This window comes from Lipophrys pholis (genome assembly GCF_963383615.2).
Source record: "Lipophrys pholis genome assembly, chromosome: 12".
NCBI lineage: Eukaryota > Metazoa > Chordata > Actinopteri > Blenniiformes > Blenniidae > Lipophrys > Lipophrys pholis.
Window position 1 is genome coordinate 29244578 of NC_137641.1, and position 12704 is coordinate 29257281.

The 12704-nt window shown below is 38.5% G+C and overlaps 1 protein-coding gene across 1 annotated transcript; it reads left to right on the plus strand.

The window, feature by feature from the left end:
* The first annotated feature begins 3605 nt into the window (after positions 1-3605).
* On the plus strand, positions 3606-12423 carry sec14l7 (SEC14-like lipid binding 7). The gene is made up of 12 exons (XM_080476464.1): positions 3606-3673; positions 4771-4846; positions 6862-6905; positions 8002-8064; positions 8162-8350; positions 8540-8635; positions 9407-9467; positions 9551-9634; positions 9746-9852; positions 10729-10868; positions 10987-11156; positions 11343-12423. Exons 1-12 carry the CDS (start codon positions 3620-3622, stop codon positions 11471-11473), a joined length of 1215 nt encoding a protein of 404 aa, XP_080332590.1. The 5' UTR covers positions 3606-3619; the 3' UTR covers positions 11474-12423.
* Positions 12424-12704: the final 281 nt, after the last annotated feature.

Here is a 12704-nt window from a genome sequence, read left to right on the forward strand (position 1 = left end):
AAGATAAACTTTGACAACTCCGTCAGTAAAAGAAACAGAAAAAGATCCTAAAAAGTTCAATACAACTACTGAATATTAATAATATCAACAGAAAGGAAAATATATACAATTTTTTTTTAAATTAAAATTAAAATGATGACAAATACTACAAGTAACATTAATAGAAGTTAAAGAGGAAAAAAACTAATATAATAAAATAGCAAGTAAAAAAAGAAATTATAAAAATAATTAGATTTATTTGGTTTAATTGTTATAATAGCAAAATGATTAAATAAAAAAAGCAAACAACTGCTGTGACCTAAAATGAAAAACGGTAAAACAACAAAATTAATTTTAAAAGATTTTAAAAAAGTATAAAGAAATAAAATTATCTATGGCAACAAAAATCTGAAAAGTAAATTTCCTGTTAAAACTGTTAAATAAAACACAACTACATTGACATAAAAGGTAAATATTCTTAAAAAGAATCAATTTTACAAGATAATGAAATAACTACACCAAAATAAAACTACTCGACAAAAATATTTCTGAATAAACTTCATTTTTTTTTAGGTTTTATTTTTATTGTTTTACTTCTGAACGAAATAATAACAAAACACTTAAATAAAAATTAAAGCATGTTGGAGGAAAAACAGAACAGCAGGAAGAAAAGAGAAAAAAATAATTTAAAACATAAATAATCACAGAAAAAGTCAAATGTTTTATAATAAAAACAGAAGCTACAAACATGTTGTAAACTTTACTAACGGAAATAAACAAGAAAAAAAAACTAATTTTCAAAAGTAAAATGATAAATGAATTATGTAATCCCAGTTTTAATCCAGTGTTTTGTTTGGATTCTCCTCTTTACCCTCCTCTTCATCGACACACTGAACCGTCACGTTTCTTTCTGTTTGAATCCAGAATCTCAGCAAAGCCACGAAAAAAACCAAAAACGCTTTTAAGAGGAAACCTGGTGGTGTTTGTACAAACCTGCGTTATCTGAGCTCACATTTACTTTAGTGAAGGACAAAGTCCAGTTTGTTAAAGAAACATCTTCCTCTCAAAGAGATTGTATCAAGCTTTAGCGCTAGTTTTTTTTTTATTATTATTTTAAATATTACAGAGTTATTTTTGGAATCGTTGGTATCAAAGTGATTTAAAAAGACAAGAGTGAATATTTTTGATAGGCGCCGTTGATTTCATGTCATAAAGTGGATTTCTGCTTTCATCTGCTTTCGTTCTGACCAGCGTCTGAATATTCAGCTTTTAATAAACCTTTTACTGCTTCGTTCAGTCCGGGGGTCTGCAACCGTTGGGATCGAGAGCCGTTTTCACAATTTAACACAAAATAAAATTTGTCTGGAGCTGCAAAACGTGCAAATTGTAAATAAAATGAAGACAAAGATGTAGCTAAAACAATATCTAAATATTTACTCTACAAACAGCCGTTTTAGCTGCACTATTTTTCTCTTTTCCTCCTTTTGTCCCCCTTTTTTCAATTTTTCTAGTTTTTTTCGTTTTCCTTTCCTCATGAAAATGAAATAAAACTATGTACTAGGAATTTCTATTATTTTTTCAACCATTTCTACTGTATTTATTAGGGTCCAAGCTATTACCAGTTTTTTCTTCTTTTTTCTCCTTTTATTATTATTATTATTATTATTATTATTGTTATTTAATCTACTGCGTAAACTGCTGCATTTTTACACGTTACGAAGACTCCAGCTGGAAACGTCCATGTTTGAGTTCATGCAAAACTTTCCTGATCTGCAGGTTTTAAAACTTTATCGTGGAACTTTAACCAGACTTTTTAAAATATTTTAACTTTTCTGCAAGTTTTTTGTTCCCCATGTAAACGGATGGGGAATTTTTATTTATATATTTGTTTTCCTCTTTAAAACCTTCACCAATTTAAACAGTCACATTTTTTTTTTTTTAAACCTCTATCTTTTAAAGTTTTCCAAATAATTTTTAACATTGAAGTGGATGAGAAAACCTTTCAAATGACCTTTAAACTTCTTCACCGTCAACCCTGCTTTCCACTTTAGTTCTTATTATTTGAGTAGTTTTCTGTCTTTTATCTTCTTGCTATTCCGGCTGTTTTACTTTTATTTTGCTGTTTTTAGACGGGAGATTAGACCAGTTTATAAAATTGGTGTGCTATGCAAATGAGATGAAAATGTAAGAAAACATTTATATTTTCCAAACATTTTGTGAAAATGTCAGGTGAGCCGCTACAGGGGGCGCTGGAGAGCCGCATAAGGTTGTAGACCCCTGGTTTAGTCAGGTGTCATCGGCGTATATGGATATGATCAAACCTCTACATCTGACAAATTTTCAACTTTTGCTCCATATAAATAATGCTGAGTCATGTCCAGGATGTGAATCATCAACATTTATAATTATCAGAAGCTCAAACAAGCAAATATTGAATTTTTGCTGAAAAAATAAAAGACATTTAAAATAAAAAAAAATCACCTAGACATGCGTTAGTTTAGCTGATCTTCACATACTGGTTGGTTCAGCAGGTTAACGTTGATGTGAATGATTAAAATGCTCCGGTGGTTTAAATTCATGACTTTTATCTGAAAGAAAATTTCAGTTATTTCACATTTTTAATCACACTTTTTTTTTTTTTTTTTTATTGCTGAATTTACCTCATCGCATACATTCCCAAGTTAGATATTTATCGACCAGGTACATGAAGGTCCAAGAAGACAACCATGCGTAAAGCGGACCATCGTCGACATATTGACAAACACTTGATCTGTGTCATTTGTGCGGGAGCGTTTTAAAAAGATTTAAAAACCATCAATCCGTCGGTTGATAAACGTCGCAGTTGGTTGGTTTTGTACAAAAGATGAAAAAAAATTGACTATTTACTGTAAAACCACAAAACTTCAAGTCAAAGAAAATTTCCAAGAATTTTTCATCCGTGGTGAATTTAAGGACCCTCCGGGAAAAAAAGAAATCAGAATTGTCATTCTCTCCAGAGTCTACACTAACTTTTCCCTCCAGCTGCGCAAACCACCTTGAACTGTAACTTTACTGACATTTTTTTTTAATCATAATTACTGTGTAAAAATAAGAGAGAATTCAACTCTTTATATTTTAGGAGGTAAATTATTATTCTGAGTATTTTTACTTTTCTTTTGCTGTCATGAATTTTTTTATTTTCCCTCAGAAGAAGGCTTTTTGTGTTATTTTCCTTATAAATCTTCTATTTATTCATGACGGCAACTTTATTTTGGAGGCTCATTTCTGAACCGCGCCTGTATTTAAAGAATAAAATTACTTTTGTGACAAAATGTTGTCCGTCGTCTGTTTTCAAAGTTAAAGTTGCTTTATTTGTCATTTCTGCTGCACATTTTCACACCTTTTAAAAAAAAAAAAAAAAAAAAAAAGCCATTGTAGTATTTCCCGGAGTAATTACTGTTTGTATGAAGCGATTTTTTTTTTTTGCTTTGATGTGAAAACTTCATAAATTGATTAAATGGAAATGAGCGCGAGGCTGTAACGTCCCACTGCCTTTGAATGCAACGCCTCGTCGTGCTGGGTGTTTCAGGTTACGTGGGGGGGGGGGATCGGTGTGTTTTCTCCCTCCTGACTCTGTTTTCGGCTTCATTCAGCAGCAGACATGAGCGGACGTGTTGGAGACCTGAGCCCCCGACAGGCTGATGTCTTAACTGAGGTAACACACTCATCATCATCATCATCATCATCATCATCTGTCCACATCAGATCAGTAACAGAAGTTTAATCTCAAATTTCATAAAACTAAGATTAAAAACTTCGTTATTAAATAAATTCAATTTAATCCCAATCTTCAAGTATTTCAAGTTATTGATCAGATTGAGTCCTGTGTAGTGTGTGTGTGTGTGTGTTTTATCAGATTATCAATGAGGAACAAATAATCTAAATCTCTTTGGGGAAAAAAAAAAAATTTTCAACTTGACTGATTTATTTATTTAATCTGGTTTATTTTCAGATTAGTTCCAGATTATTGTTTCTGGGATTCGGGATCTAGTTTGACTGATCTGATCCACTTTGTTCTGCTTTAGAACCGGAGTCTGTTTGATTCCTGGTCTTCAAACTGGTTTGGTTCTGGATTTTCCTGGATGATCTGGTTTATGACTGTTGATTAAACTGGTTTTCTTCTGGACACGGTTCACATTGGTTACTGGACTCCAGGTTGTTTGTCCCTGTCATGAACCGGTTCTTGGACTTGGTCCAGACTGGTTTTGGTTCCTAACTGGTTCTTGAGCTTTTGTCTGTTTTGTGGACTGATTATTCCAGAACTTCTCGCCCTGGTTTTTCACACGTCCTTGGCTGGTTTCAGGACTTTTCTACTGGTTTTAGGAGATTGTGTACTGGTTTCTCCCCAGTGTTTGACTTTTCTACAGATTCTCATACTTTATCTCCTGGTTTCACTCTGGTTCTAGGACCTTTTCTGCTGGTTTTTCTCTGGTTCTAGGACCTTTTCTGCTGGTTTTTCTCTGGTTCTAGGACTTTTTCTATAAGTTTATCTCTGGTTTTGGACTTTTTCTTCTGGTTTTTGGACTTTAGTCCAGATTTGGGCGCTTTAGTAGGCCTGGTGTCGTCATGGTTCTGGGTCGCTTTCTCTTCTAATTGTTGAATGACTTTTGAACCACACACACACACACACACACACACACACACACACACACACACACACACACACACACACACACCTGAGTGTGTGAGGCCCCCTTCAGTTAATCATAGCCTGGTATTGATCTGGTCTCTGTTCTCTCCGGTTGCTTCCAGTTTCAGGGGAGGATCCAGGACCTCCTCCCCGTCCTGCCGGCTCAGAACGACCACTACCTCCTCCGCTGGCTCCGAGGTGAGCCCGCCCCGCCGCCCCGCCGCCCCACCAGGGACTGGAAAGTCCAGACCAACTGGTCCGAGGGGGACCAAGAAACAATCCACAGACACTTTCAGAGGCTCATTAACATAAATCTGATTATTCCAGTCACCAGGACCCAGAAAGCAACACAGAAAAACAGAAGAAGAAAATCCTGACACAACCAGTTGATCCATAAAGTACCATTCAGACATTCACTATACTGCTTACAGAATACTGTAATTATTTATTTTAAAAGTCTGAGTAAAATCTGTGTCAACAGATGAACCGGAAGTTTATTTTGACTTTTGAAATTTTAGGATTTTTTTTTTTTTTGGTATGCTATTCCCATTTTATCCATCTTTTTTTTCTACTTCTAGGAAGTTGTTGTTTTACATAAAAAAAATTTTTTTGATGTACAATCAGGCCATGTATTTGTATTTTTAATTAATTTTAGGTCATTTTGTATCTTTAAATCTTTATTCATGTATTAATATTGTTACTAATATTAATTAACAATTCATGTTGATGCTTTCAGGGTACTTTTCATTTATTAGCATTTATTTTTTACTTCGTTTTTAATTGAAGTATAATTAGAAATAATTTTATTTCTTCTCATTAATCAACTTTCACATTTAAAATAAAAAAAATGTAAATAGTTTAATGCACTCTGCTTTTTCCGTAAATACTACTGGAATCCTTTTTTTATTGTAGTACCAGATATTTTTTTCATATTATTACTCATTTTTTACATTGATATTGTAAAATTTTAAATGTTTGTTTTCTTAAAATGACTGAATAGTACTGATTTTAAAAAAATATATATTATTAAATACAGGAATACTTCAGGAGTTTCATTTAGTTTGTCTGAAAGTTTCTTTATTTGAGATTTTAAGAGTTTTTTAATAAGTAAAATCAGATAGAATTCACAATTAAGTAAGAATGTACTTTTCCTCACAGGAAGTGTGTAAATTCCATAAACGTGAAAGTTGCTGAACTTGTCAGAGGTTTTTGTTCACCACTACTTTTACTTGAGTACAATGTGTGAGTACTTTCACGCTGAAGCTCAGGATGGTTCAGATTACACACACACACACACACACAATATACACCCACAACACATGCAACACGCACACACACAAAAACATATAGTACACACAAACAGAAACACACACAAAATGTACAATAAACACAGAACACAAAATATGCTACACAAAACACAGAGATTCACACGGAAAACATAGAATACACACATACACAATACAACAAGCACAGATGCACACACACTCAACATACAACACACACAAAAAACATACAATACACACACAAAAAAAACATACAACACAAACACACAGAAACATATAGTACACACACAGATACACACACACTAAACATATAAAATACACACAAAAACATACAACACACACACAAGAGAATCTATAGAAATTACTGTAATGAAATTATATAGTATTTCCTGCTTCAAACTTTAAAGTAGAAAAATAATCAAATTCTAGAAATGTTAAATATATAAGAAGTGAGATTTTATGAAATATGTGAAGAAGTACCAAAGTAAAAAATCTTTAGTCTTTAAAACACATTTATTCACGTTTCTAATCCAAAACTAGTATTTTAAGAAGTAGAAAGCAAAAAGAAAATAATTCCGTGAATGTAGAAATTGTGTTTGAATAATAAAAACAGAGGATCAGCTGTGGCCTGGTCCAACGTTCAGGGAACTTCAGATCGATGATGTTTGAACTTTGACCTCCGACCACTTCTCCTTCAAACCGTCTGAGTTTATTGATCTGGAACAAACTGAACTTTAAACTAAATTCAGTATTTCATCCATTTCCTACAAGCGAACAACAGTTGTGTAAACAAGGTCTAAACTTCTGTCTTGAACAGTGTTTGATTAAAGTAACTTTTTATTAATCTAAAATGTACAATTTAATACATTTTTACTCTGGAATTTAAAAAAACAAACTAACTCTCTAACGTGAAAACTTTATTTCTTTCAGCTCGGAACTTCCACGTTCAGAAAGCCGAGGCCATGATCAGAAAGGTGAGATCTGTTTATGTTCTTGTGCGTAAAGTCAAGATAGAAACCCGGCGAGTCGTCAACATGGCTTCCCTTCCCGCCTCGCTGACCCCTGGTGGCCAAAGGAGGAAGCGCGATCAGCTTTCTCCCATTAAAAACCAGCTGCTTCGTTCATTTCAACGTTTTCTCACCGAACCAGAAGCGTGCGGAGAAAGTTCAAACTGTAAAACTGCTATACTGCGAATTTCAAGTAGCATCTTTTCTCAACATTTTCTCAGAGTAGAAATTCCCCAAAACAAACTTTAAAAAAAAATGATTCAGATTCATCGACAGTAACGGCCGACGGTGCATTCCAGGATTTCCGAGTTCTTTTCAGACTTTAGTCACAGACGTTTGTTTTTTCGAAAACTTTTATTTGAGAAATATAAATGGCATCACGTTAGCATAAACACTTTTCCTACATATTTTTTAAGTACTTCCTCATACATGAAATGTTGCCCGTAGATGTGATGCTGAATGAAGTTCAGTTAAAAACTTTGCGCTACCGCAGGATTAGCTTTAGGGGCCGGCGGCCATCTTGTTTCCCGACTTGTAACGTTGTGATCAACTAGCATGCTCCCGCGAGGGTTTCTCAGGTCGTGGATCCTGAGCTCCGAGAAGAACGAAACACAACAATCTGAGGGCATGGAAAATGAGTAGAAGTAGTAAACACTGTTGCCACGGCAACCGGGGGCGTGTTGCAACTGAAACCATTGGCTACCGTGTTATAAAGTGTCCGCTGTTACCGTGGCGATGAAGGTCCAGAACAATGATCGTCGGTCGTCTACAATGACCTGCTGAACCTGAGCCGCCACATTAACCTGGTTTCCATTACCGTCGCCATGGCGACAGGCTAAGTACCGTACATACCGTGCGCACTCAAGCAGTTCCTCTGCGGCAGCTTCTGTGTGTGCGAAAGATCGACTGTACGGTTACCACGGCGATGCTAACCTCGCTAGCTGATATCAAGCGTCTTTGTGGACGATCAAACCAAAGTTCCAGAAATGATTCGACTCCACGTTCGGCTCCATTTTAACTTTTAACTTCTAACGTGCCGAGACGTTCCCGCTCCTCTTGGCAGCACGCGGAGTTCCGGCGGCAGATGAAGGTGGACACCATCGTATCGGACTGGACGCCTCCGGAGGTAAGGCGGCGTGCGCTCAGCGTCCGGGAATCAGCAGCGCGTTTGATGTTCATCTCCTCCTCCTCCTCCTCCTCCTCCTCCTCACCCCCCCCCTCAGGTGATTGAGAAGTACGTGTCCGGGGGGATGTGTGGCTACGACCGCGAGGGGAGTCCCATCTGGTACGACGTCCTCGGTCCCCTGGACCCAAAAGGCCTCCTGCTGTCGTCCACCAAGCAGGACTTCCTGAAGACGAAGATCAGACACACGGAGATGCTGCGGCGGGAATGTCAGCGTCAGTCTGAGAAGGTCCGCTTCCTCCTTTCGCTCTTCATCTTTGTCAAACTGGTTCAAGTTCAATTCAACTTATTCTGCCTTGCTTCTTTTCTCGTCGTCTCCTTGTCCTTTCCCTCAACGAGAGTGTCTTCTAACCTCTTTATCCTCCTTTGCCCTCCTCCTCCTCCTCCTCCTCCTCCTCCTCCTCCTCCTCCTCGTCAGTTGGGTAAATATATTGAAGCCATCACGCTGATCTACGACTGCGAAGGACTCGGACTGAAGCACATCTGGAAACCTGCTGTAGAAACTTTTGGAGAGGTCACTCACACACACCTGTTACACACACCTGCTACACACCTGTTACACACCTGCTACACACCTGCTCCACACACCTTCTACACACCTGCTCCACACACCTGCTCCACACACCTGCTCCACACACCTGCTACACACACCTATTACACACCCGCTACACACACCTGCTCCACACACCTGCTACACACACCTGCTCCACACATCTGCTCCACACACCTGTTACACACATCTGCTCCACACATCTGCTCCACACATCTGCTCCACACATCTGCTCCACACATCTGCTCCACACACCTGCTCCACACATCTGCTCCACACATCTGCTCCACACATCTGCTCCACACACCTGCTACACACACCTGCTCCACACACCTGCTCCACACATCTGCTCCACACACCTGCTCCACACATCTGCTCCACACACCTGTTACACACATCTGCTCCACACATCTGCTCCACACATCTGCTCCACACACCTGTTACACACATCTGCTCCACACATCTGCTCCACACATCTGCTCCACACACCTGCTCCACACATCTGCTCCACACACCTGCTACACACACCTGTTACACGCCTGCTACATGTGTTGCCCACCTGTCACCTGTCTGTAATGTGTGTGTGTGTGTGTGTGTGTGTGTGTGTGTGTGTGTGTGTGTGTGTGTGTGTGTGTGTGTGTGTGTGTGTGTGTGTGTGTGTGTGTGTGTGTGTGTGTGTGTGTGTGTGTGTGTGTGTGTGTGTGTGTGTGTGTGTGTGTGTGCGCGCCCCTGCAGATCCTCACCATGTTTGAAGATAACTACCCTGAAGGGCTGAAACGTGTTTTTATCATCAAAGGTGAATCCTGCTGCTCATCCGAGTCGTCTTTGGTTTTTCTTTCCAATTAATCTCCTTGTTTTGTTTTTCTTTTCTCTCCTCAGCTCCCAAAATGTTTCCGATGGCGTACAACCTCATCAAACACTTTCTGTGTGAGGAAACACGACGCAAGATTCTGGTTTTAGGAAGTGAGGAAACGTTTCTGTTCTCTCTCTTAAGTGTCTCTCTCTGAACGTTTGGCGGCCATTTTGAATCTTTCTGTTGACTCCTTGAAAACACTTTATTGACGACTCCTGCAGGTAACTGGCAGGAGGTTCTGCGAGAACACATCGAGCCTGAGCAGCTTCCTGTGGTTTATGGAGGAACACTGACCGACCCGGACGGAGACCCTCGCTGCAGAACCAAGGTGAGAACCGAAGACTGCAACCGACTTTAGTTTCAAGATAGATTAACTACAACTTGACCCCATTTTAACACGTTTAAACAAGTTTAAACAAGTTTAAACATGTTTTACCAGAAATGTAACATGCTTTTATCACAGTTTAACCAGTTTTACCACAGTTTAGTTTTTTTCCACATTTTACTGAGATTAACCACAATTTAATCTCAGTTTAACCAGTTTTACTGAGATTTATTATGCTTTTACAGCAGTTTTACCACAGTTTTTCCACATTTTACAGAGATTTACCTCAGTTTTTTCAGTTTTACCTAATTTGTCCAATGGCCTTTGCCGATATAGCATCTTATATATTTATGAAGTTGTTTATATATTCAATCACTTCTTTATTTTGTATATTTTCACAGCATTTCACAGAGATTTACCAGTTTTACAACAGCTTTGTGATTTTTATCCCAGTCTTGCAGCAGTTTTGCTGATTTTACCACAGTTTTACTAGATTGACCAATTTAACCAGTTTTTCTGAGATTCACCAGTTTAACCACTTTTACCGGATTTACTCCAGTTTTATCACATTTTACTGCGTTCTAACAAAGTTTAGACACAGATTTAACGGTTTCACCAGCTCATCAGTTTGACCAGTTTTACTGAGATTTATTATAGTTTAACCCCATTTTTACCACATCTGACTAAAATCACAGTTTTACTGTTTTCAACAGTTTTACTGAGATTTACCATTGTTTCAGAGCAGTTTTACTACGGTTTTACCACAGTTTTACCACGGTTTTACTACGGTTTTACCACAGTTTTACCACGGTTTTACTACGGTTTTACCACAGTTTTACCACGGTTTTACCAGTTTTTCACGGCCTGCTGTGGTTGCAGATAAACTACGGCGGCACGGTTCCCCGCTCGTTCTACGTTCGGGACTCGGTGAAGGTTCAGTACGACAGCAGCGTCACCGTCAGCCGAGGGTCCGCCTTCCAGCTGGAGTTTGACGTGACGGAGGCCAGAAGCCTGCTGAGGTACCAAGAACACACACACACACACACACACACACACACACACCCACACACACACACACACACGAAGTTGTGCGGATTGGCTGTATATCCTCACCTGTGTGGCCCCGCCCCCTCCCAGATGGCAGTTCGCCAGTGACGGGGCAGATATCGGCTTCGGGGTCTACCGGCGAAACAAAGATGGCGGCGCTCAGAAGCTGAGCGACATGCTGCAGGTTCTTCCAAGCGAACGCTACAACGCCCACCTGGTACCTGAGGACAACTGCCTCACCTGCACCGAGCCCGGAGTGTGTGAGTCTTGCACGGCGCCACCACCTGGTCACCGCTGGATTGCACTTTCATTCATCTTAATATGAGAAAGCACTGCGAAATATTCACACAATACACAAGTAGAATATATCCACATTGAAAAAGCAATAACACACGAAAAGAAAAATAAATTGTGTGTGTGTGTGTGTGTGTGTGTGTGTGTTGCAGACGTGCTGTGTTTTGATAACAGCTACAGCATCCTCCAGTCGAAGAAGCTGAGCTACAACGTGGAGCTTCTCCCTCCGGTGGACGAGGCGTCGCCGAGCGCTCGCAGCCGAGGAGACGGCCGGCGGCAGTGAGCTCGGCGCCAAATCATAAAAACGTCCAAGACATGGAAGAAAACTGATAGATCCTGACTGATCTGTGTGTAACTACACATAAAATCAAGATTAATTACGACAGTAATTCTGTTTTAAATCTGAAAACCATTAAAATGCTTACCTGTTAGTGGTGCAGTACCACTCCTGTGCCTTAGGTGGCAGCAGTGAGCCACCGCTACATTAACGTCACGTTACTTTTAATGGGCGCTGAAGCTGAACACGTACCGACACTTTACACACTCACAGGAGCCGCGTTAAGCTAACGCTTATTTTTCAGCTCCATATACGTCTAGAAAAGCTTCAAACACTTAATGTAGCTTTTTCTTTAATTAAAAACAATTTATCGGCTCAAAATGAGCTTTAATGGCACAGAAAAGTATTTCTTGTGTTTAAAACTGACGATTCCAATGTCAAATTTTTTATAGAAATATGTTCAGATGCCTTCAAATCAAGAATAACATTGATTTTTGATTATTGAGCTAATTTATTGACAATCTTCTGGAATGGTCCTTTTGTACAATAATACTGTAATAAAGATAAGTGTATTTTCATGTTTATTTCCTTATTTTTTCCCACATTTTCTTTGTGTAAAAGTAGATTTCCCCCAGAAATGTCATTTCTTTATTATTTTTAATTTCTCATAAATTGTCGACTTTTTTGACTGAAGTGAGGGAAAAACAAAAAGCAAAACACAAAATATTTATGTTCAATCAAGTTTAATTCAATCACATAATTTAACAAATATGAAATAAAAGCGAGGAAAATGTTGACAACTTTGATTTATGGGTTAAGAATGTGCAGAGTAACAAAATAAATGACAATAAATCAGAAACTTCAAATGACAAAAACTCACTTTCACAAAAGAATCAACACAAAAACAGAAAAAGTTCAAACAAAGTCATCAGAAATGATTCAGAGTAAACAGACACAAAATAACAATGTGTGTGTGTGTGTGTGTTGTGTTCAGTGTATATGGTCTGTCGCATATTGTGTTGTGTATAGAGTGTGTCATATTGTGTATTTTGTATTGTGTGTAGTATCCACAGGGGGGCGCTGCTGCTGTTACATAAAAGCTGATTAGAGTTGTTGGAGCCAATAACAAAGCGCACAGTCACAGTGAGGTGAAGTGAGGCACACACACACGCACACACACACACACACACACACACACACACACGAAGAAAACACTCTAAATCCTCTATTGATCATA

What these genes read in the sequence shown, in the direction of transcription:
- sec14l7 (XM_080476464.1), top strand. Translation starts at nt 3,620, where the DNA reads ATGAGCGGACGTGTTGGAGACCTGAGCCCCCGACAGGCTGATGTCTTA. An exon ending in CGGACTGGACGCCTCCGGAG is followed by an intron (nt 8,065 to 8,161) that starts GTAAGGCGGCGT and finishes CCCCCCCCTCAG; the next exon opens with GTGATTGAGAAGTACGTGTC. An exon ending in CTGTAGAAACTTTTGGAGAG is followed by an intron (nt 8,636 to 9,406) that starts GTCACTCACACA and finishes GCGCCCCTGCAG; the next exon opens with ATCCTCACCATGTTTGAAGA.